General features: G+C 48.9%; 1 protein-coding gene across 2 annotated transcripts in view; it reads right to left on the minus strand.

The window, feature by feature from the left end:
* Positions 1–738: 738 nt before the first annotated feature.
* Positions 739–20,751, minus strand: part of Ufsp1 (UFM1 specific peptidase 1) — a 30,367-nt gene continuing 10,354 nt past the window's right edge. Inside the window, exons 4-7 of one of the 2 annotated variants that reach the window (XM_089560146.1) lie at positions 13,482–13,584; positions 9,677–9,756; positions 4,917–4,990; positions 739–3,348 (exon numbers count right to left, since the gene is read on the minus strand). In XM_089560146.1, the coding sequence (XP_089416272.1) occupies positions 3,342–3,348; positions 4,917–4,990; positions 9,677–9,756; positions 13,482–13,584 (264 nt within the window). In that variant the 3' untranslated portion in view covers positions 739–3,341. The other variant, XM_089560145.1, reaches the window with a different exon arrangement.

Here is a 20,751-nt window from a genome sequence, read left to right on the forward strand (position 1 = left end):
CCAGTACCCGAAAGTGGCCACTGCTTATGCTCGGACTCTGTGGGTTTGGTAATCGGTAACACTGAAGGGCTCTGTTGGCAGCCAATGCTGCTGTGATGCCCCCAACACCTTCGTTCCTTGACATCATATGTGCTGCCGTTTACTCCATCATCATCATCAGCCTGACTACGCCCACTGCAGGGCAGAGGCCTCTCCCATGTCTCTCCACTTAACCCTGGCCTTTGCCAGTTGCGGCCACCCTATCCCCGCAAACTTCTCCATCTCAGCCGCCCACCTGACTTGCTGCCATTTACTCCTTCGTCATCATCATCAGCCTGGCTACGCCCACTGCAGGGTAAAGGCCTCTCCCACGTCTCTCCAATTAACCCTGTCCCTCGCCAGTTGCGGCCACCCTATCCCCGCACACTTCTTGATCTCATCCGCCCACCTGACTTCCTGCCGCCCCCTGCTATGCTTGCCTTCTCTTGGAATCCACTCCGTTACCCTTTATCCTGCCTTCACATTACATGCCCTGCCCAAGCCCATTTCTTCCTCTTGCTTTTGACTAGGATGCCATTAGCCCGCATTTGTTCCCTCCCCCACTCTAACCTCTCACTTCAGGACACTTGTGCAGCTGGAAAAATGTTGGAGGCTTTCACATAATCTGGCACAAGCTTTAGCATTGCCTGTTAAGGGACCTGTGTAAGGACATGTAGGGCGTAAGCCGCTTGAAGATTCTCAGACAAGACGAGACGTCTGTGCAGTTCGACCATTTATTCTCTGTGTGGTAACGGAGCTGCGGCGGGGAGCACGAGAGGCGCGCCCCCCGCTGTTGCAAGAGGGAAAAGGGAGGAGAAGGAAAGAGCGTGCCAGACGCGAGAGTGCACGGGGTGCTGTCTGATTGGTCTGGATCGTTTCAGGTGACAGCGCAGACTCCAACCGCAACAGCGACTGCCAGAGAAACTGGCAGAGCTTCATGCTTGAAGTAGGCTTGGGAAACTCAATGATGGCGCACAATTTTTCGGGAAGTGGGCGGATGCCGTTGTTGTCCAAGTGATGGCCGAGAAATTCGAGAGCTGGCTGTCCGAACTCACTCTTTTCGGTGTTGACAACAATGCCGTTAGCCGAAAGAGTCTGGAAAAGTGGGCGGAGGTGGTGCAGGTGTTCTTCAATACATGAACTTGCCACGAGAATGTCATCCACGAAGGCGAACACGAAGGGAAGGCCGTGCAGAGCCGGCGTGAAATCTTGTATGTTGGGCAGCGGGTATCGGTCTGGGACGGTCTTGGTGTTCAGGAAACGATAGTCTCCGCATGGTCTCGTCTCCTGACTTCTTCGGGACAAGATGGAGATGCCCACCTGCTGAATCAGGGTCTGATGATACCAAATTCCAGCATATGCTTGAATTCTGTACGGGCCACTTGGAGTTTGTCCGGAGCCAGGCGTCGTGGGTGAGGGAAAACAGGTGGTCCTGATGTTATATATAATGTGGTGCTGAACGTTGTGGCAAACGAGCTGAGTCCAATCCGGGGGTAACTTGGGAAATTAGCTTGGGAAATTCACTAATCAGGGCTGCAAACGGCTCTTTGGAAACTGTAGCGCATGAGGGTGCTACATCGGTAGTTGCACGTGCTGCAAGCCATGAATAAAGAGAGTCGTTGTGGAGTCAATGAGGTGCCTTCGCTTGACGTCGATGAGGAGCCCGTGCTTGCTTAGAAAGGCGGCACCAATTATGGCAGAACCAATGTCGGCGACTAAAAACACCCACCAGAAAACTCTTCGAAGCCCGAGGTTGAGCATCACAGAACGGAATGCATGTACTGGAATGCATGTTCCGTTAGTGACTGCGACATTGCAACTAGCGTGGAAAGCACAAGGACAGCGACAAAAGGAACCGACAGGAAAGCACGCTAGACTTCAACCGACGTTTTAATGCACACATAACAAACAGATTTTTACACTTCTATTCGGCGCATGCTCAGGAGACTGTACCCCCGCCCCCTTCTCTTTATCACGAAGCAGGCTGTCATAACAAAGAGTAAACCTTTAAACCAAATTGACGCGCAAGTTTTTTGACAAATAGATTATCTCTTTTTTCGTGAGGGCTACTGAGGGTGTGCTCACGCACTTCCATGAGCATGTTCCGTATGCTGCTTGGAGGTAGGAAATTGCAGCGGAAGCACGCTCTGCTTTTGTGGCTGGGAGAATGCTCACCTGAGCCCCGGTGTCAATAAGAAATTTCTGTCCGATGGTTCTGTCAAAGATGTGGAAGAGGCGATATTCTTCTTGGCACTGACCGCTCGTCACCGCTAGTGGTCAGCCGGTTGGCCGGTTTTCCGCCCAGCTGCAAGGCAGGAGGCAGTGGCGGGCGCTGGCACTGAAGCAACGATGGTAGCAGCAGATGTGTGGGCCCAAGGATTGACTTCGCTCACGCTGTCCGCACTGTCGAGGCGTTGAGGAGCGATGACGTTGGCGTCGACGGCGTGGAGGCGGCTCTGGCAGTGTGGTTGCCGCAATCAGTTTCTTGAGCTGCGAGCAGAGGCGGTCAACTTCGGAAGGCGTAGCAGTGGTGGATGCAATATGAGACGGTTGAGGAGTGGTGACAGGAACGGCCAACGGCGACGACTGCGTGGGCGTGCTGACAGCAACGACAATGAAGTGTGGTGTGGCCACTTCCATCACTTTGTCGGCTAGCGCAACGAGTGATGCCAAATCCATGGTTGCGGCTGTGGCAAGCACCATTTGGACGTTGGACAGTAGGCGCTGTATAAAAAGTTCACGCAGCACAGCATTGTCCATGGTCTGCGCACTGTTACCGAGAAGCTGCGTCATCCGCTGCAAGAGCTGACTTGGCCGTCAGTCACCAAGCTCCTCCGTGGAGAGTAGCTGTTGTATTCTCGTTCTTTGCAGTACGGTTGCCTTCAGGTCATTGTATGGATGAGCCGGAGGATTGGTGCTGAACGAGATGAGTATGTCGAACACCTCCTCTGTAGCTGTTGATGGCAGTACGCCGACCACATGGTGAAATTTCTGCTTCTGCAATGTAATTCTCGAGAGCTGGAATTGAGATTCCACTTGCAGGAACCACATGGCTGGGTTGCGTTCCCAGTACGGTGGGAAACGCACTGTGACATCAGAGACGGCTTCGCCGGGCACATCTGGCATTGTCTGGCTGAGGTTGGGCGTAAGTGGTTGATTCGCCTCCATTTCAGCTGCGTGAGTTGACGTCCTGTCTTCGTCAACGTGGGGAAAGGCTTGGCTCTACGTTACTCAGGCGCGTCGAAAGCCGGGTCACCAATTGTAGGGGCGTAAACCGCTTGAAGATTCTCAGACAAGACGAGACGTCTGTGCAGTTCGACCGTTTATTCTCTGTGTGGGTGAGAAAAAAGCACGCATACGTTGTGCCGGCGAGGGCTGGCGCACTATGGACATTTGATGGCCACACACACTGGTCATGGTGATGTCACTTTTTGTGGACAACGTCCATGAGTAATCATTAAAGAGTTTAGAGGGCTAGCTGGTACTGGTTTTCTGATCTCTCACAATTACTAGCAAAACAAAAGATGCCGACAGAACAAAAAATGACAGGAAAAGTGCTCGTTGTCCTGTCAATTTGCTTTGTGTACTGTCTGCGCCTGTTTACTTTGCTAGTAAACACGAATTCAGGTAAACATCTACCAGGTCTTGTGGGGATGTAGGGTCTGGCTATAACAGATGATGCTATAAGAGAAGCGCACATTCCACATTTGCATAATGAGGCTCTGCACGCAGTGGACTACTGGTGCCATCTGTGAGAGGGGGAACAAATGCGTTCCAGTTCAAACAGGGCCTCTGAGCTTGCCAACACACCGCACACTGCGCAAGTGATCTCAGAGGCAATGCATCAGGAGAAGTAACTCAGTTCACTTCCAATAGGCAGTGAAAGTGTTCTCTCACTTAGACCCGTCGTAGGTGTAACATTTGGCAGTTAAGGAGAGATGAGGATCTTAAAAACTTTTTTTCATTTGTTAACATATCTTTCTGAAACTTAGCACCTAGGTATATCCTTGCATGCTGATTTCCAATATATGCATTCAGATTTCAAATATCTCAGCTGGAAGGAAATATATGCCAAAATAAAATATCCTAATTAGGTCATTTCTTACGGGTCTTGATAGTAATTTATCAGGTAAAGAAAGATTTTTAAGAATAAGCAGACATTTGCAAAAGCCCAAAGCACATCCTAAAGCTAACAAAATGAGTATAAAATCATTTTGTTGATCACAAATAAATAACAAAGTTGGAAAGAAAAAATGATGTGCCAGTAATTTGCCACCCCTGGCCTAATTGCTAATATATCATGTTTAAAGGAAAAAAGAAAGCTTTAGGATGTGCGGTGGAGCTTTGGAAATGCTTGCATATTCTTAAAAAAGTTTTTTTTTAGCTGATAAATTACTATAAAGGCCTGTAAGAAATGGCCTAATTTTGATGTTATTTTGTGATAAATTTTCTTCCAGGTGAGATACTATTCGAAATCTAAATGCATATTTGAAATCAGCATTCTATGATACGCCTATGTGCCAAGTGTCAACAAGTTACAAGTAAGAAACAAGTTTTTAAGACCCTCCTCCACTCCTTGGCAATTCAATGAGTGGAACTCCATGAGTGTGTTATGTATGACAAACATAAAGCAGCCATAGGCTGTCACTAGTCCCACTGTTGATGCTTTTCCATGAACAAAGGCAAACATTATCATTATACGCTAGAAGTTCCCACTGGGAGCGGGCTGCAACTAGTGTGCAGCAGATTGCATGTGGCTGCTGCTGCCAATGATTAGTCCAGCTAGGCCCTGCACTGGTCACGAGCTCCCCCTGACTGGCCGGGGGTGAAGTAGGGGTAGGCAGAGGTTGTAGAAGGAGCTCTCCATGAGGGAATCCAGAGGGCGCCACGCAACCCACCCATTCTCCTGCAGCCGCTGCCTCGCTCCTTCCAGCAGACCCTGCTTCGCATCATTCCTGTACCAGTGTGGGTCCTGCAGGGCAGAGACAGGAACCACACTGTTGACTCCCATCAGCACTCGCCACAATGATTCACAGTGCATTGTTTGTCTTGGGCCCCTATTCTAAATGCGAGAAAAAACAAACGGACACAGTACCCAACTGTTACCTACCATTCCAATGTTGAGAGCTGGGCATAATGGCACAGCCATACTACACTGCGCACAAAACGCAGAACATAGAGAATACAGTAAAGGGTAAAAAGAACCACGACAAGAACAGGACGAGGGAAGAGAAGTGGACAGGACGAGCAATAACCAGCAACTCTTTTTACACTTTAACATGCCAGACCAAATGGCCCAGAACTTGGCCGTGTGGCACAGAGAAGAGGGCAGGACAACCGCGCCCTATGGACCAGCAATTGACAGAACGTTACAGCAAGGGCACTTATCATGAGGAGGACAGCACAGAGAGAGCATAACTGCAGGCTGGCTGGTCATTGCATCATGAAACAGCATGCTCCCACATGCCTTCGTGTCAGTGAAACAAGGTCAATCCTGAGACGGAAGCTATGTTCGCCATGTGACTGAACGATGTTGTTACAAACTGGTGCTTATCGCATCCGCAATCAGCTCACAATGGGCTTGCCTAGAAACCAAGATGTGGATGATGCTCTGAAGGGGGGGGGGAGACCGAGGACTGTCATGAGGCAGGGGAACGGTCCGTGTCGCGAGGACAGGAGTGGGATTTGTAAGACAGATGGCAGACAACCAACAGGTTCCGAAGCAAACAAGTCCATGCCCCTTTATTTAGTAGGTGTATATATACACATACGCTGGCTCAGGGGGGGGGGGGCCACACAGACAGGTGGCATCATAAATAAATGTGTGCGACCTCTATGAGGATGAAGTTCAGCTACTAATGCTCGCAGTTAGCACATCACCCTATGTACTGAAGCTCGATGCCATTGTCATCTGAGTAATGCACATATCAGGCTTTCTAGATTAGATGAAGCTGTGCACTATTTGTGAGCGTCACACGCTATATGGATATCCAGATTATCTAAACAGTTGGGTGACATTTAGATACCCTGCACTTACAATAATTTTATCAGGGTTTTCAAGGACAGCAATCGGTGAAAGCTTCACAGTTTTTGGCAGGTCTAATGGGACTAATCTGTTTGTCAACTGCACACCAGAAATCAAATTCTGTGGCCAGTCTATATTTGTGGGCCATATACAACCAGCTGCAGATGACTGCTACCATGACCAGCATCACGAATGTCAATTTACTGTCTGTCTTTAAGGGGGCAAGCCTGGCCTTGAAAAGAAAATATTAATGATCTCTTCATAGTTAAGAAATTTTTAGAGAACATGTATTTTTGTGTGCTGAGTCTAGATATGTAATTTATTTTCATGTAAAACAATTCCTTGAGCTTATGAAATTTGCTCCAGGTAACTCGCTGAAATGTATGCCATTCGGTTCTCTTATAAGGGAATGCAATGAGGGTAAAACTATCATCCCGGCTATCATAAAACTTGAGTTATAGGGTACTGAAGCTGCCACTTCAGAAACAGGAGTACACATTTTTCTTCCGATTTCTGAAGCGACAACTTCTAAACCCTATAACCTAAGTCCTATGATAGGTAGGAAGACAGTTTCACCCTTATTGCATTCCTTGGTGTCAAGAAAACGCAATGGCATACGTTTCAACAAGTTTCCCGCAAGAAATTTTCTTCAAAGCTCTTCACAAAATACATGCTTTTAAATTACATAAGTGCTCATGGAATTGTTTTACATAAAATTAAATGACATATTTAGAATCGGCACGCAAAAATACATATTCCCTGAATATTTCTTAACTGTGACTTTAGTAATAAAAATCTTTTTTTTTCAAGACCAGGCTCCCCCCTTAAAAAGCATTCAGGATCAAAGTCCTATGTGCAAGCATTAATTACATACTGACAGTTTCCACAGTATTAAACACAGCAGCAACAAAAAATGTGCAAACTGTCTTCCAGAAATGTTTCTTCCGCCATGTTTGGTAGGGCCCTTTTGAATGCAGCATGGTGGAGCAACAAACGTGCTCCTCGAATTCTTTCCCCCAATGTTTACTCTCTGGCACACTTTTCACTGAGGCTATTTTCGTCCTTGCTGTCACGTGAGCTTGACGAAAAAATGGAGCAATGTCACTGCTTTTGCACCCTTGTGATGTCTCTGCACTCGTCTCGGCAGTGAGGCGTACCTACCTCAGCTGCAACACTCGCCAAGGCTGCTTGTTTGCAATGCAGCACCAATTCTGCGGCTCCACCATAGGACAATGTGAATCCACGGCAGTAGGCAGCATGGACCACTACTTGCATTGTTCACTCTTTAGCGGTGAGCACAGATAATCAATGCAGTTCACACAACAGAGCAAGTGTTAGTATTAGTGTTCCCCCCCGATTGTTGTGGGTGCCGTGAAACAGTCCATCAATCACCACATGTCACGCTGTACCCCCTCTGAACTCGCCAGATCCAATCCAGCAATCACCTGCCGTGGTGGCTCAGTGGTTACGGCGCTCGGCTGCCGACCCAAAAGACGTGGGTTCGATCCCGGTCGCGGCGGCTGAATTTTGATGGAGGCGAAATTCTAGAGGCCCGTGTGCTGTGCGATGACAGTGCACGTCAACGAACCCCAGGTGGTCGAAATTTCCGGAGGCCTCCACTACGGCGTCCCTCCTAGCCTGAGTCGCTTTGGGACGTTAAACTCCAAAAAACCAAACTAAACCAAACCACTCCAGCAATCACAGCGTGCCACGCTGTAGCCCCTCGAATCTGCTTGGTGCGTGCGGTTTCCCTCTTGCCACCCCGTTGCTTTCCACAAACTCTCCCTTTCCCTCCTTCCCTCTCTCCACTTGACCTCCTCTCCCCCGAGGCTTCACACGCTCTTGCCAATGCCGGACACTCCTTGCGCCAATGGGGGATCTAAAGTCAACGCATTAAAAACATTTTCAACACAAATCTGCTTGGCTCTACAAAACTCAACAGGGGTGAAAGCTAGTCTAGCTGACCGCTCCCAGACCACTCCCACCTCTACCGAATATACCTAGTACAAGCACTAGAGCATGAGAAACTAATTCCCTAAGTTCAAAGTTTGTATTTTTTGTTCTGAAAATTGCACTCTTTCCGAACAAAGTAAGGGTTTAGGGGCCTAATCAGGTACACAGTACCTTTTGTCCCTGATCCTTTAGGTCTCTGTACATGGAAAACTAAGAAAAATAAAAATGAAATGAAATGAAAAACACTGCCGTCCAGAAAGGCATGGCTGAAGGCGACTGGCATCCTGTCGAGAACTTCCAATACAGCAGCAAACAAGGCTGATAGAAGGACGCAAGGTAACCATTCACAAACTGTGTGAACATGCCTTGATAATTGCCTCATTCAGCGAAAAAGAAAGCTGGATCACCATTTTTGGAAACCAGTGTCCTGAAATTAGTTAAATGAAGACATCACAACTAACCGATAGCCCCATCTTACAAGACCTCTCGCCCTACCATGAGCTTGCCGTCCCGGTTAGCTCAATTGGTAGAGCGACTGCTCCGGTGAAGCGGTGGTCCCGGCTTCGAACCCCGGACCAGGACAAATTTTTCTTTGACTACGAAGTTTCTGTGAAAGCTGTATAGCTTTCCTTTGTAGCTGTATGGCTGTGCTCGGGTGGATGTCAATCAGTAATTACTCCCTTATTAAAAAAAGACCTCAACAAGGACCTTTCTCTTCGAATAAACAGGTAAACATCTTCAAATGGTACCAGGAACCAAAAAAATCTCCACCTGTGATTGATCTGCAAGAACAGCCCTGCATCAAATGGGCACTCCAACTGCCCTGGTCCCTCTCCAATGCGGACAACAAATTGCCAGAGGACTGGGGACAGCCGCCTCCTAGCTCTCAAGAATGTGGTGAAGAGATAGACAAGTTCTAAAGTCCAGTTTCTGAACCAGGTTATGACCAAAGAGCTCTGGCAATAAGTTATAAGAGGAAGGTGGACTGGACTGCAAAAGTCCACATGCACACATATGCAGGCAACAGTGCTACTTAACAATTGATAAAAGCCAGCCAGAAGAATAAGAATGGGGTGAAGCGCATATGGCAGGTTCTCTGAGATCGTGAACGGCAGTATACCAATATCCCTCAAGAGAAAAGTATACAACAGCTGTATCCTACCGGTACTCCCCTATGGGGCAGAAAAGTGGAGGCTAACAAAGAGGGTTCAGCTTAAGTTAAGGACAACGCAGCGAGCTATGGAAAGGAAAATGATAGGTGTAACGTTAAGAGATCGGAAGAGCGCGCAGTGGGTTAATGGCATCCTATTCGAAATCAAGAGGAAGAAGTGGGCTTGGGCAGGGCATGTAATGCGAAGGCAAGATAACTGCTGGTCCTTAAGGTAACGGAGTGGATTCCAAGAGAAGGCAAGCGTAGCAGGGGGCGGCAGAAAGTTAGGTGGGCGGACGAGATTGAGAAAATTGCGGAGATACGGCGGCCGCAGCCAGCAAAGAACACGGTTGGAGAAGAGACACGGGAGAGGCCTTTGCCCTGCAGCGAGCGCAGTCAGGCTGATGGTGATGATAAAATGCCAGCAGTGCTCCTGACCATCACACCGTTATTTCTGAGTTCACCAGTGTAATACTGTTCACTGCTGAAGCTGAAAAAGGCTCCCCTCCGAGAGTGCAGCCATCACTCACCAGCACCAGCAGGTAGGATCTTCCAGTTGCCGTCCGGCATGCTCCCAGAATGCCCTTTGACGAAGCATCCGTGTCGCCACCTGGGAACAGGGGTGAACACTAGGAACACTACGAAATGAACACTAGGCACAAGGCTTCACAACAAGAGCAGTCTGAATGCCAGCTGCTTCTCCCAAGGAACGCCACCTAAGACGAATACCTGCTGTGTGATGAGTGCAACCTCGCCCAACAGTAGCGCTCATTAAGTAACTTCAGTGTCAGCAAGTTGGTTACTTGGCTACCCATACACACTGCTCTATGAGAGTCTGACATTTAAGGTAAGGTTCACTTTATTTCGGAAAAGTGCAAACACTCTTTAGAGTAAGCCACAGGCCGAAAGCTAAAGGAAATAGCTTGAAGATGCCTGTGGCTCATCTAAAAGCCATTAAAAAAAAATAAAATAAACACATGTATACAATGGTGGCAGGTCACATACTAGCACACTATAGCAAAGAAATTATGATATAAAAGAGATTGTTATACAGAGAAAGTAGTTCTCACACTAGCAAAAACATTATAACTAAACAAAATGCATTTGAAAGTGACACACTGGTGGGTCAGTGACAAGCGGGAAAAAGACACCGATACATACACGAACCACAATATATAGCAAGAAGTTATTTAATATTATTTACAAAGTACACTTTTAAATCATGTGGTCGGAGGTTATACATGTTAAGCTGTTTAGAACATGAGGTATAAGGAAATTAAATGCTTGTTTGCCATAATTTGTTCTAATGCATGGAAGTATTCATTTTTCAGTGGATCGGGTTTGCACATACTTTTCTATGGGCTTTAACATTGCGATATTAAACAAAAAATTACATATTGATGGTGAAGAAAATTTGAGGTAGCATAATAGGCGGTACTCGAGAAAAACATTTACATGAATTACTTCATACTAAGTAAACAATTCAGCCGTATGGGCAGTAAAACTGGCATCTGCGATAATCCTGATAGCTTTCTTTTGAAGAATTACAATTATCTGCAGATTTGTTTATCTTCAAGTGCTTGCACAATGTCTTAAAGGCCTGCAGACACCAAATTTTAGTAGTGTGTTCTTCCCTTCCAATCATCCACAAGACATTACTAGTATAGTATATGCCATCCCCCCTTCACCCCCCCCCCCCCCCCCCCAGCACAGATTTCGCTTGAGCCAGCTAAATAATTTATCATTGAATTCCTTCTATCACGTGGCTTCAGCTTTGGTTTCAACAGCCAAACGGCGGCTGCGACGACAATTTGGACTCCAGGTCAAGTACGGCATAAATGAAGTGCAATGCCTGTTCAGTTCTCATCATTCCAGCTCTTGGAGCACGCTGCTAAAAACAGCCTTGGAAGGTTAAAACGACGAAGCAGTCGTTACACTGCACTCTTTCTTCTGCCTCACACGGTCTTTCAGCCACCATTCCGCTGCTGAAATCAAGACTAAAATAGCACATGAGAAAGGAAACTCAGATATAGGTTATTTATTTACAGGGCTTAGATAAATTGTGATGAACCATGTATAGAAATTTATAATCATCATCAGCATTTATTACACCTCTAAATGCCAAAAGGCCATTACATAATAGATAACACATGTGATGACTGACAAATATCACCCATTGTCACAGTTTTTAGCATCCAAATATAACAAATATGTACGGCAAAAAAACGACAACCACGAAGATTCAAGGAGGTCATTCCCATATAAATGATAAAAGTGGTAATTAAAGATGCTTAAAAAGGTTACTGGCTGCGGTGAAAAATTTTTTAGGATTTGTTATGGTAATGAATGAGACGGAGTTTGTTCCACGATTGAAAAGCTACTAGTAATGGTCGGAAAGAAATGGAAAACTGCGCTGTGTGTCATTACAGAGAAGAAAATGCGGAACCAAAATCCGATGCCTGCACTACCTTTAATGTGAAGAATATAGAACTTCAGATGGCCACTGTGTCCTAGTCAATTTATTGCAAGGAAAAAATTGAAGGACGAAACTGGCTGTAACAAAAATATATAAAGTCGAATGAATAAAAGATGTGAAATCCTAATGACGACAAAGGGTCCCATGCTTGTTGAAATTGCCTTATATGGTAAGACCTCTATAATTTGAACTCAATTAATTTGAAATCTCGGATAATTTGAGGACTTTCTGGGGTACCGTAATTGCTAATGCAAATATCACAGGATAATTTGAACCGGCACAGCTGATTACTTAGCAGAGTCTATAGTAGTTTTAGACGAGCAGCGAGTAGTATGAGCCCCGTGCCAGCGACCATTCCCAGCAGGATGCATGGGGCTATAGGTGTAAAATAAAGTAAGAACTTTTCGTATGCAAATCGGCTCCAGTAAAGAAAATTCGGATTGCGCATCGTTTACATGGTTCTTTCATGCTGGTGGTCACTTTTTCGAACTACCGGTAGGCAGATCGAGAACAAACGTCCAATAATCTCTAAGGCCTGTGGCGAGCTGGAATCTGAAACTACAGGACCGCTCGCAGTTCGGTTTGCCGCTAGTCTGTTAGGCTGTCGGCGAGTGTGGAGGGTAGGGTGGAGCACCATTTTTCTGCTTTTGATCCGCACTGGCTTTGGAATGCTCTTCTCATGATGGGTCATTATGTGTTTGTTGCTTTGAGTTGTGTGCGCGCGGTGATACTATTCCCCGGGAAACTACAGAACAAAATGAGGCGGCACGACGAAGCAGAGTTGTATGTGTCAACTTATGTTTGCAGTCAACTATCTTTTGGCTAGCAAGCTTTACAAGTTAGGCATAAACTTTTACGTGGTAGTATACAGCAATCGCAAACTTCGTCCAAAGAGGGCAGCAACTAAATTTTTTGCCTGGGTCGCATTTTTTTGCTGTGTCAGTTAATTTGAAAAGCCGGTCCATTCGAATATTTTCCACAGTCCCAATGACTTCAAATTAACAGGGTTTTTACAGTAGATATATCTAAACCCTCATCATGTTAATTACCCAGTCAGAATGCTAACCAGTTTTTTTTTTATGCACAATCTGAGATATATATGGCACAGGCTAGAAACATTACTGGAGGGGAAAGAACATGCACATAAACTTGCAGTGTTTGCCATGTGACTGGCCTCGTGTCAGGGCTGCCGCACACCTACCAAGCTAGATAGCATTGCATACCCTGCATTGGGTGGGCCACATAACTTACAGCCACACGAACAGTACAGGGAAGCCTCAAAACGAAAGAAAATGGGGTGGCAGTTCGGGCTCTCACCGAAAAGATGGCTAGCCACATCGCTAATGCTGGCAGGTTTGAAACGTACACATTCCTGGCAACAGCACAGCCTGAGTAGACTGGAAGTATTATAGCAAAGCTCCTTCCGACCCAGTATGCTATCACAGTCGGGCTAGCCATTCTGCTCAACAGCAATCTACCACAGGTATGGATGCAATGTCCTTTAGCACTTCAGCATGTTCCGGTACAGACATCACAAGCACAAGAGCAACTGCCATGATGAGAGAATAGGTTTCCTTTCTTCGAGACACTTATCTGCCAAGTGTGACTTAACTTTGAGGGCAGGATGACAATTCATTAACCACCCAATGGGCACAGAAACTGCAATGGATGTCCGCAGGACGTCCCAGACGTCCCCAGGGCGTCTGAGATGTCTGCTAAACGTCCCAAATGTCCCCAAAATGTCCCAGATGTCCCCAGGACGTCCAGGTGAGTTTCAGTGCCCATTGGGCACTTTCCCTGTTCTGCAGAGTTGGCAAACCTATCCATCCCGCTCTGTGGAGCAGCTGTGTTGCACTCACCCATCATGACAGGTGAGCCCTGCTGCTCGAAATGTGTGAGCAGGGCGTCCACGTGGCCGGCCACTTCCCCACCACTGCTGGCGTGAAGGATGCGGCAGGGCACCTGGGGTTGCCATGAGAGGAGGAAAGAAAAACATTTTGTTAATTTCTTGTACACTGCTCCAAGCCACCTGATAGTGGCCACAGCTGGAGTGGATTAGGTACAGCCAGCCAGACAGTATATTTAACCATACAACATGAACACTCAACAAATGATTGTACAGCACCGTGTGGCAAAGCTGAGGGGCAAGAAAAGGTTGGAAACAGCATTCACTTTGTGTGCACCCATATGTTCTCATCTGTTTTGCTGCTTTATTGCATCATACAGCACTGCAACACCAATTGTAAGACGTTCGCCTGATATTGTTAAAAAACTGGCAATCTGCACATATGCAAACAGGCACAGCACTGTGTATACTGGATTATGATGTGGTGGTGGTGGTGGAAAACATTTATATACGGATACACTTAAAGTAGTTTTGCATGAGCTGGACCACAGGGGGCCAGCCTTCACAAGTACTAGGTGGAGGTCCCAAGTTCGGGACCCCAGTGGCGTTGGCCGCCGCCCGGGCTCGCGCCATCAAGGCCCGTTGGGCCTGCAGGTCAGAGCAGCCGAGCAGGGTCACCTCCCAGTCCTCCCGGGTTGGGTTGGGGTGAGGTGGGATAGCAGCGTTGGAGGGGCAGGCCCACACCATGTGGTAGATGTCCGAAGACTTCTCCGCATAGTGCGGACAGCTGCCCAAGAAAGAAGGGTCGAAGTGTTTCAGAGCTGCCGGGCACAGCTAATTATTAGTATACAGGCGAAGCAGAAGCCGCTCCTCCACCTTTGAGAGACCTTTACATGGGCAGGGATAAAGACCGTGGCCAGATTGGTAAAGTAAATGTCTTTCAAGGAGTAAGCTGGAGTGAATTCGAGTTCGTGATCGTCGGGGTCGGAGGGGAATGTCCGGTGAGAGAGCGCGCGGGCAGCGGCGTCAGCTGCCTCATTTCCCTCAAGGCCCATAAGAGCAGGAGCACAAACGATACGCCGGTGAGCGGGGTCCCCGGTGTAGGTACTGTTTTGGAGAATGCGGTAGGCTAGATACAGTACCCAGCCCTGCTCGACATCCCGACAGGCCCCTCGCGAGTCGGAAAAAATTGTTTTTGAATCGGGATCAGATGCAGCCAACGCAATGGCGACCTCCTCCGCATGTGTTATGTCACGGGCTCGGAAAGTAAGGCCGTTCACTGTTTTGGATTGGTGGACCACTGCGGCCATGTACCATCTGCCATGGTGGAGGCCGGAGGCATCCATGTAGAATACGCCGGGTTTTGATCCATAGTGGCGGGCCAGGGCTTCCACCCGCGTCAGGTGCCGGCCATTATGGTCCTCACGATTCATGTTCGCGGGAATAGGGCGCACGTGGAGGGCACATCTCCACTGGGTTGGAATACCTGTGCGCTCTTCCACGAGAGTGGTGTGTTGGATGTGCAGTCGGGCAAGGAGGCAGCGACCCAACGATGCCTTTGAGAGATGTGTGTATTGGTTAGTCAAGTGGGCTTCTCGGAGCTCCCGAAATGTTTTCACCATGCCCAGCCCCAGGAGGCGCTTGTTGGAGGTGTTCACAGGGAGGCCCAGAGCCCGCTTAATAATTTTGCGGAGGATGACTTCGAGTCAATCCTTGTCTTGCTTCCGCAGGTGGAGGTATGGAGTCGAATATAGAATTCCACTGGTTACAAATGCATGTACCAGCCACAAGGCGTCCTTACATTGAAACCCCCCGCACTTGTCAGAAACACGGCGGACCAAGCGGCCCACCTGGTCCCCTACCTGACGGAGTTTGGACAATGTTGTCTCTGACCATCTCTCTTGATGTATAAAGAGCCCCAACACCTGGACTTCCACATTTTCAGGGATTGGACCTGTCTCAAAAGACAATGGAATTTTGGCTGTGCACTTTGGTGAGGGGCGTATGTGCACAAATTCAGACTTTTGGGTGGAGCATTGGAGGCCGAAGCGGCGAGCATAACGGTCCACTATGGTCGCCGCCTCCTGCAGGTTGGCCTCAATGACTCCAAGGGAACCCTGTGTGGCCAACAGGGTGATGTCATCGGCATACAGCGCATGCTGCACACCGGCGACAGCGCTCAGCTGGGCCGGTAGGCGCATCATAGCGAAATTGAATAACAGGGAAGAGAGCACCGCACCCTGTGGTGTAACCCTGATTCTTAAATTAAAGGGGTCATGTTCCTTATCCTGGATTCGAATGTAAGACTGTCTGTCGGTCAAAAATTGCCGAATGTATTGAAAGACGTTTCTGCCGCAGTTAGTTTGAGAGAGGTGGGTGAGAATGATCTCGTGGGTAACGTTGTTGAATGCACCCTTCAAATCCAAGGCGAGTACGACCTTGTCATTGTGAGGGCATTCGATGGGGTCGAGGACAGCCCGATTGAGTTGTAGCAGGACATCTTGTGCAGATCTGTGTGGGCGAAACCTGAACATGGTGTCTGCGAAAAGGTGTTTGGATTCCATGAACTCGGACAACCTGTCGCGCACCATTGTCTCCATGAGTTTGCCCACACAGGAAGTCAGAGGGATGGGGCGGAGGTTGTCCGTGCTGATGGCCTTGCCAGCTTTAGGAATGAAGGTGACCAGGGCGGTCTTCCAGTCGATGAGGAGTGGCACTTCCCCAAGCCAGATTGAGTTAATGTAATTCAATAAAGACAGGTATGCTGGGTCGGGGAGATTGGCCAACAATTTAACAAATTTTGTCCTGACCCGGAGCGGTGCCGCGTTTCATTTTTGCCAGGGCCGCCATTAGGTCGTGGAGCAGGAACGGTTGATCCAGCTCAATGTTCTCAGAACCTGCATTAGAGTACACCGGCCTGCAGGAGTCCTGGGTGGCGCACAAATACTGGTCCCGGAGCTTGTACGCCAACTGAGTTGTGTTGCCCTGAAAGCTGTGTGTTGCTCTTTAGAGGTGTTTTTAGCTTCCATGCGCATTTGCGTTGGGTCAATTAGGGCTCGAAAGAGCCGCCACGTGTTCCGGCTTGACATTTGCCGTGCGACCGTATTGCATCGGGCCACCCAGTTGGAGTCGGCGAGTTGGGCCGCGTACTCAGCCGCTCGTTGAGTGAGCTCGGCGATGCGAGCTTTTAAGTTTTCGGTTGTGCTTTTGCCGGTGCCACCGACGGACGAGGCAATGCCGGGCCTCCCAGAGATGGAGCAGGTGGTTGTCCACGTCCGAGACCGCCTCTGAGAGCTGAATTTGAGTTTCGGAGGAGCGAAGGCCAGAGACCAATTGTTGTGACCAAGACTGTACTCATGTATGGGTGTGGCAGTGTTACAATTTTGCCTGAACTTGGTCCAGTCTGAGAGTTGGGCTTGTGTTGTTGGTCGAGCGAAAGGATGGGTCCTAATCGTAGTGTTCTAGAGACAGTGGTCGCTGCCGAGGGTTTCCTCAGTGTTGACCCAGTCTGCATATTGAATGTTGTGGGTGAAGGTCAAGTCCGGACATGTATCCCTAATCACGGAGTTGCCGATACGAGTTGGGTGGGCTGGGTCAGTGTGAAGAGTGAGGCCCAGCGTTGACGCAAGCTCCGCCAACTTCCGTCCCCACTTCTCTTCACGGCAGTAACCCCACATCTGAGCGGGAGCATTGAAATCACCCACAATCAGGAGGGGGTCCCGACCCGCAACTCTCAGCGCGTGGCTAAAGAGGTCCGCGAATGATACATTCGGCAATTTCGGATTGCAGTATACATTGAGTATGTGTAGCGGTGGGTCCTGCTTGCGGAGTGGGAGGAGGGTCACCACTACATAGGAGTGTTCAAGTTGCATGTCTAAGTCGACCTGGTTGGCTGTATAATTTCTACGGATGCATAGACAAGACGAGCGGTCCTGCTGGAACGTCGTATAGTTTGTTAGTGTGGCACCTTTCCCTGGTTCTTGGAGGGCAGCCACGGCTGGCAAATGCTCAAAGGTTAAGGACAACGTAGCCAGCTATGGAAAGAAAAGTGATAGGTGCAACGTCAAGAGATCGGAAGCAGGCGGTGTGGGTGAGGGAACAAACGCGGGTTAATGACATCCTAGTCGAAATCAAGAGGAACAAGTTGGCTTGGGCAGGGCATGTAATGCGAAGGCGAGATAACCACTGGTCCTTAAGGGTAACGGAGTGGATTCCAAGAGAAAGCAAATGTAGCAGGGGACGGTAGAAAGTTAGGTGGGCGGATGAGATTAAGAAGTTTGCAGAGATACGGTGGCCGCAACTGGCGAAGGACAGGGTTAATTGGAGAGACATGCGAGAGGTCTCTGCCATGCAGTGGGCGTAGTCAGACTGATGATGATGATGATGATAAAAAAGGGAAAGCCGGAGGTCGGCCCGCTTGGAACGGGACCGGCGCCCCCGACAGTTCCATTGAGTAATCGTAATGGGGGAAGCCGATTTGGAAAGGGGGGGAGCGCCTACACCGGTGGTGTCTCGCCATGCTCAGATTTAGAGGTGAGAGGTGGAAGTGAGGCTTGCCTCCGAGCCAGATACCAGGGGCTGAAGCTCAGCACCTAGAGGGGGTCATCGTCGAGGTCATCGACTCGGCGGGACAATCTGGAGGGCCGACCAGATACGTCCTTAAGAGGACTGGCTCTGCGAGAAAGGCGGGCGTTAGTCGTGACGTGTTGAGCGATCATAGAGGGGATAGCCTCCATGACTTGAGCGATGAGGCGTTCCATTGCTGTCTCCAACAGGATGTCAAATTTGGCATGTAGACTGGCTTTGAGTTCGGCAAGGGAAGGTTCCAGAGCTGGCGTCGCCGCCGTCTCGCTCTCCATAGCCTCCGTGTCGGGGGTACTATGGGGATGGGGAGTTGTTTTAGCCTATAAGCCTTCAATTTTGGCAAGTAGCATCTCGTTTGGTGCCCGGAGAGAAGCTACAAGGTTGTGTAGCTCAGCGTCAGCCACCAAGCGAGACGGAGGGGAGAGGGGGTGGGAGGAGGAGGCAACCCTGCCTGAACCGCTCACCTGTTTGCCATTCCTGATGGTGTTGGCCTAGGAACCGGCTGTGCCATTCTTGTCTTGGAAGCAGGCTTGCTTCTGCTGGCCGCCGTGTGGGGGCGGTGGTGGCACTTGACAGCTCTTGATGTCCTTCCCGCTAGTAGGCGTCTGTTGTTTTGAGCCAGTGACATTGCCGTAATGTGTTCAATCATCACTGCCGATACTGCCGGAGTGACATGGCTGCTTGCCCGTCACACTGAATTTCCAGCCCTTGGGGGGCTGGCTTGTTGGGATGGTATTTTGCGGTTCAGTCCCGCGAGTTCGTGGCATGGCCACCACCACAAACTGCACACTTGGGCATACACTGGTGAGGGGCCCGCACCCCCTCTTGTATGGGTGCCTGCTGTCCACACAGGCCGCACTTATCTTGGGTTGCGCTGGGTCAAGATATTGTCCATCCGACGGCCGACAGTTCCACACAAGCTGCAGGCCAGAATAGTGCGCAAATATGGCTGCACTGAGACAGTCTCAGAGTTGTAGTGGACGTATCGAGGCCTCACCGTGCCGGCAAAGGTGAGCCGGGCCTTGTTTGAGTTGCCGAACTTGCAAATATCTAGTAAAGTGCCGCTCCTCCACTGCATGCAAGGTTGGAGAGATTCAGACGTCTCTTGGTTGGCCACCGTAATGACCCCATAGCAGACGTCCGCTTCGTGTTCTTTGAGATGGCTGGCGAGAGGCACATCTCCTTTGGCCGATTTGATGGAAAAGCCACCTGGCAGACGGTCTGCAATGTAGGCGTTTTGGGTGCTAGCAAGAATCAAATTTTGCTGCTTGCATAAAAGGAGGCTCAACTTGGCTGCTTTAGGCACCTCGCGAAAAGCGCCGAATGCGGCACCGAGCTCGCCATATTGAAAGGCGTCCCGGATGGCCAGCGATTTCCGGGGCTTGATCACGATGACAACGTCGTCTTGGTGAAACTTTGGTAAAGGCTTGGGCCTCATGCTGTAGGGACACAGTGAACGAAGAAGTCAAAGTGAAGGAACTGCCAGCCACTGGAGGTGAAAACAACGTGCCTTAGCTAATGCCAACACACTCTGGGAAAAAATATGCAGCCAACTTTGGGCACGTCTGCCTTATGCAAGCTCGTATGTCTCCTCATCTCCATATGAATCATGCTTCTAGGGAAACTTATGTCATGTTACGGTACAATGTCCACTGTGGGGATCAAAGTCTCAAAGCAACATATGTAGGATGCTGCGTTGAGGGGCTCCAGATTAATTTTACACCGCCAGACATCGCACAGCACACGGACACCTTTTGTGCTTCGCCTCCAGAAATGAAACCACTGCAGCCAGGATTCAGTCCTCTCACCTCGGGATCAGCAGCTGAAGGCCAAAGCCACTAAGCCGACACAGCGGGTTGGAAAAAGTTTGCTCAACGGGCCTTCCTCTCAGCTTGAAATAGTACTAAAGCGATTAGCACAAGTATTTGTAGATGAAAGTACACAGAACATGCTCCAGTCTTCTAAAACTGCTTGTGCATTGCCTGTTGGGAACTTGGTGGTAGTACAGTTCGGCATGTACTTCAGGAGATAAAACACTCCAAGACAGAAGCCAATAACTCTGTCACCAGCAGGTGGTTTGATAGTACACTTGGGGAGGCGATAGACAGAGTCATGTGATAATGTGTGCAGCAGTAAAATGGGCTAATCACAGCTAACATAGACAAGCAGGCTATGTGGTAGCTCTAAGTGGAACACATACTTAAACTGCGCAAAGAAACAGGGTTGCAGGCAAGAAGAAATAGGACAAGGCACAGCCCCCTGGGTCCAATATGAGGTAATCATCTGCTAACATGGTACCGATGTGCATAGACCTCTTTCTGCATGTCCTGTAGACTTTTATCCTCGATAGTATATGCTTCATGACTTCTGCTGGGACACAGGTGAATTCAATTAGACCACGGGAATGATCTGCTTAATTAGTGCACAGATGTGTTCCCCAAAAGTCTTGCGGTGCGTTTTAATGAAAAGGAAATTATAGTATCTATTATCTTGAGCCTCGCATGGGGAGCAAGTAAACGGTCTCAAAATTGTGCGAGACTACGAAGGCGCTGCGAGGGGAAGGGAAGAGCGAAGGATACATGTCATTCACAACCGCCGACGTCCAGGTCGTCAAGAAGCAAGCGTCCTGGCGGATTACACAGAAGCCTGGACAGGCACAGCAGCAGCTGTAGGATCCAGCATGTGGGCAGTGCGTTATG

This window comes from Amblyomma mixtum, chromosome 9, assembly GCF_055824585.1.
Source record: "Amblyomma mixtum isolate Tamu chromosome 9, ASM5582458v1, whole genome shotgun sequence".
Taxonomy (NCBI): domain Eukaryota; kingdom Metazoa; phylum Arthropoda; class Arachnida; order Ixodida; family Ixodidae; genus Amblyomma; species Amblyomma mixtum.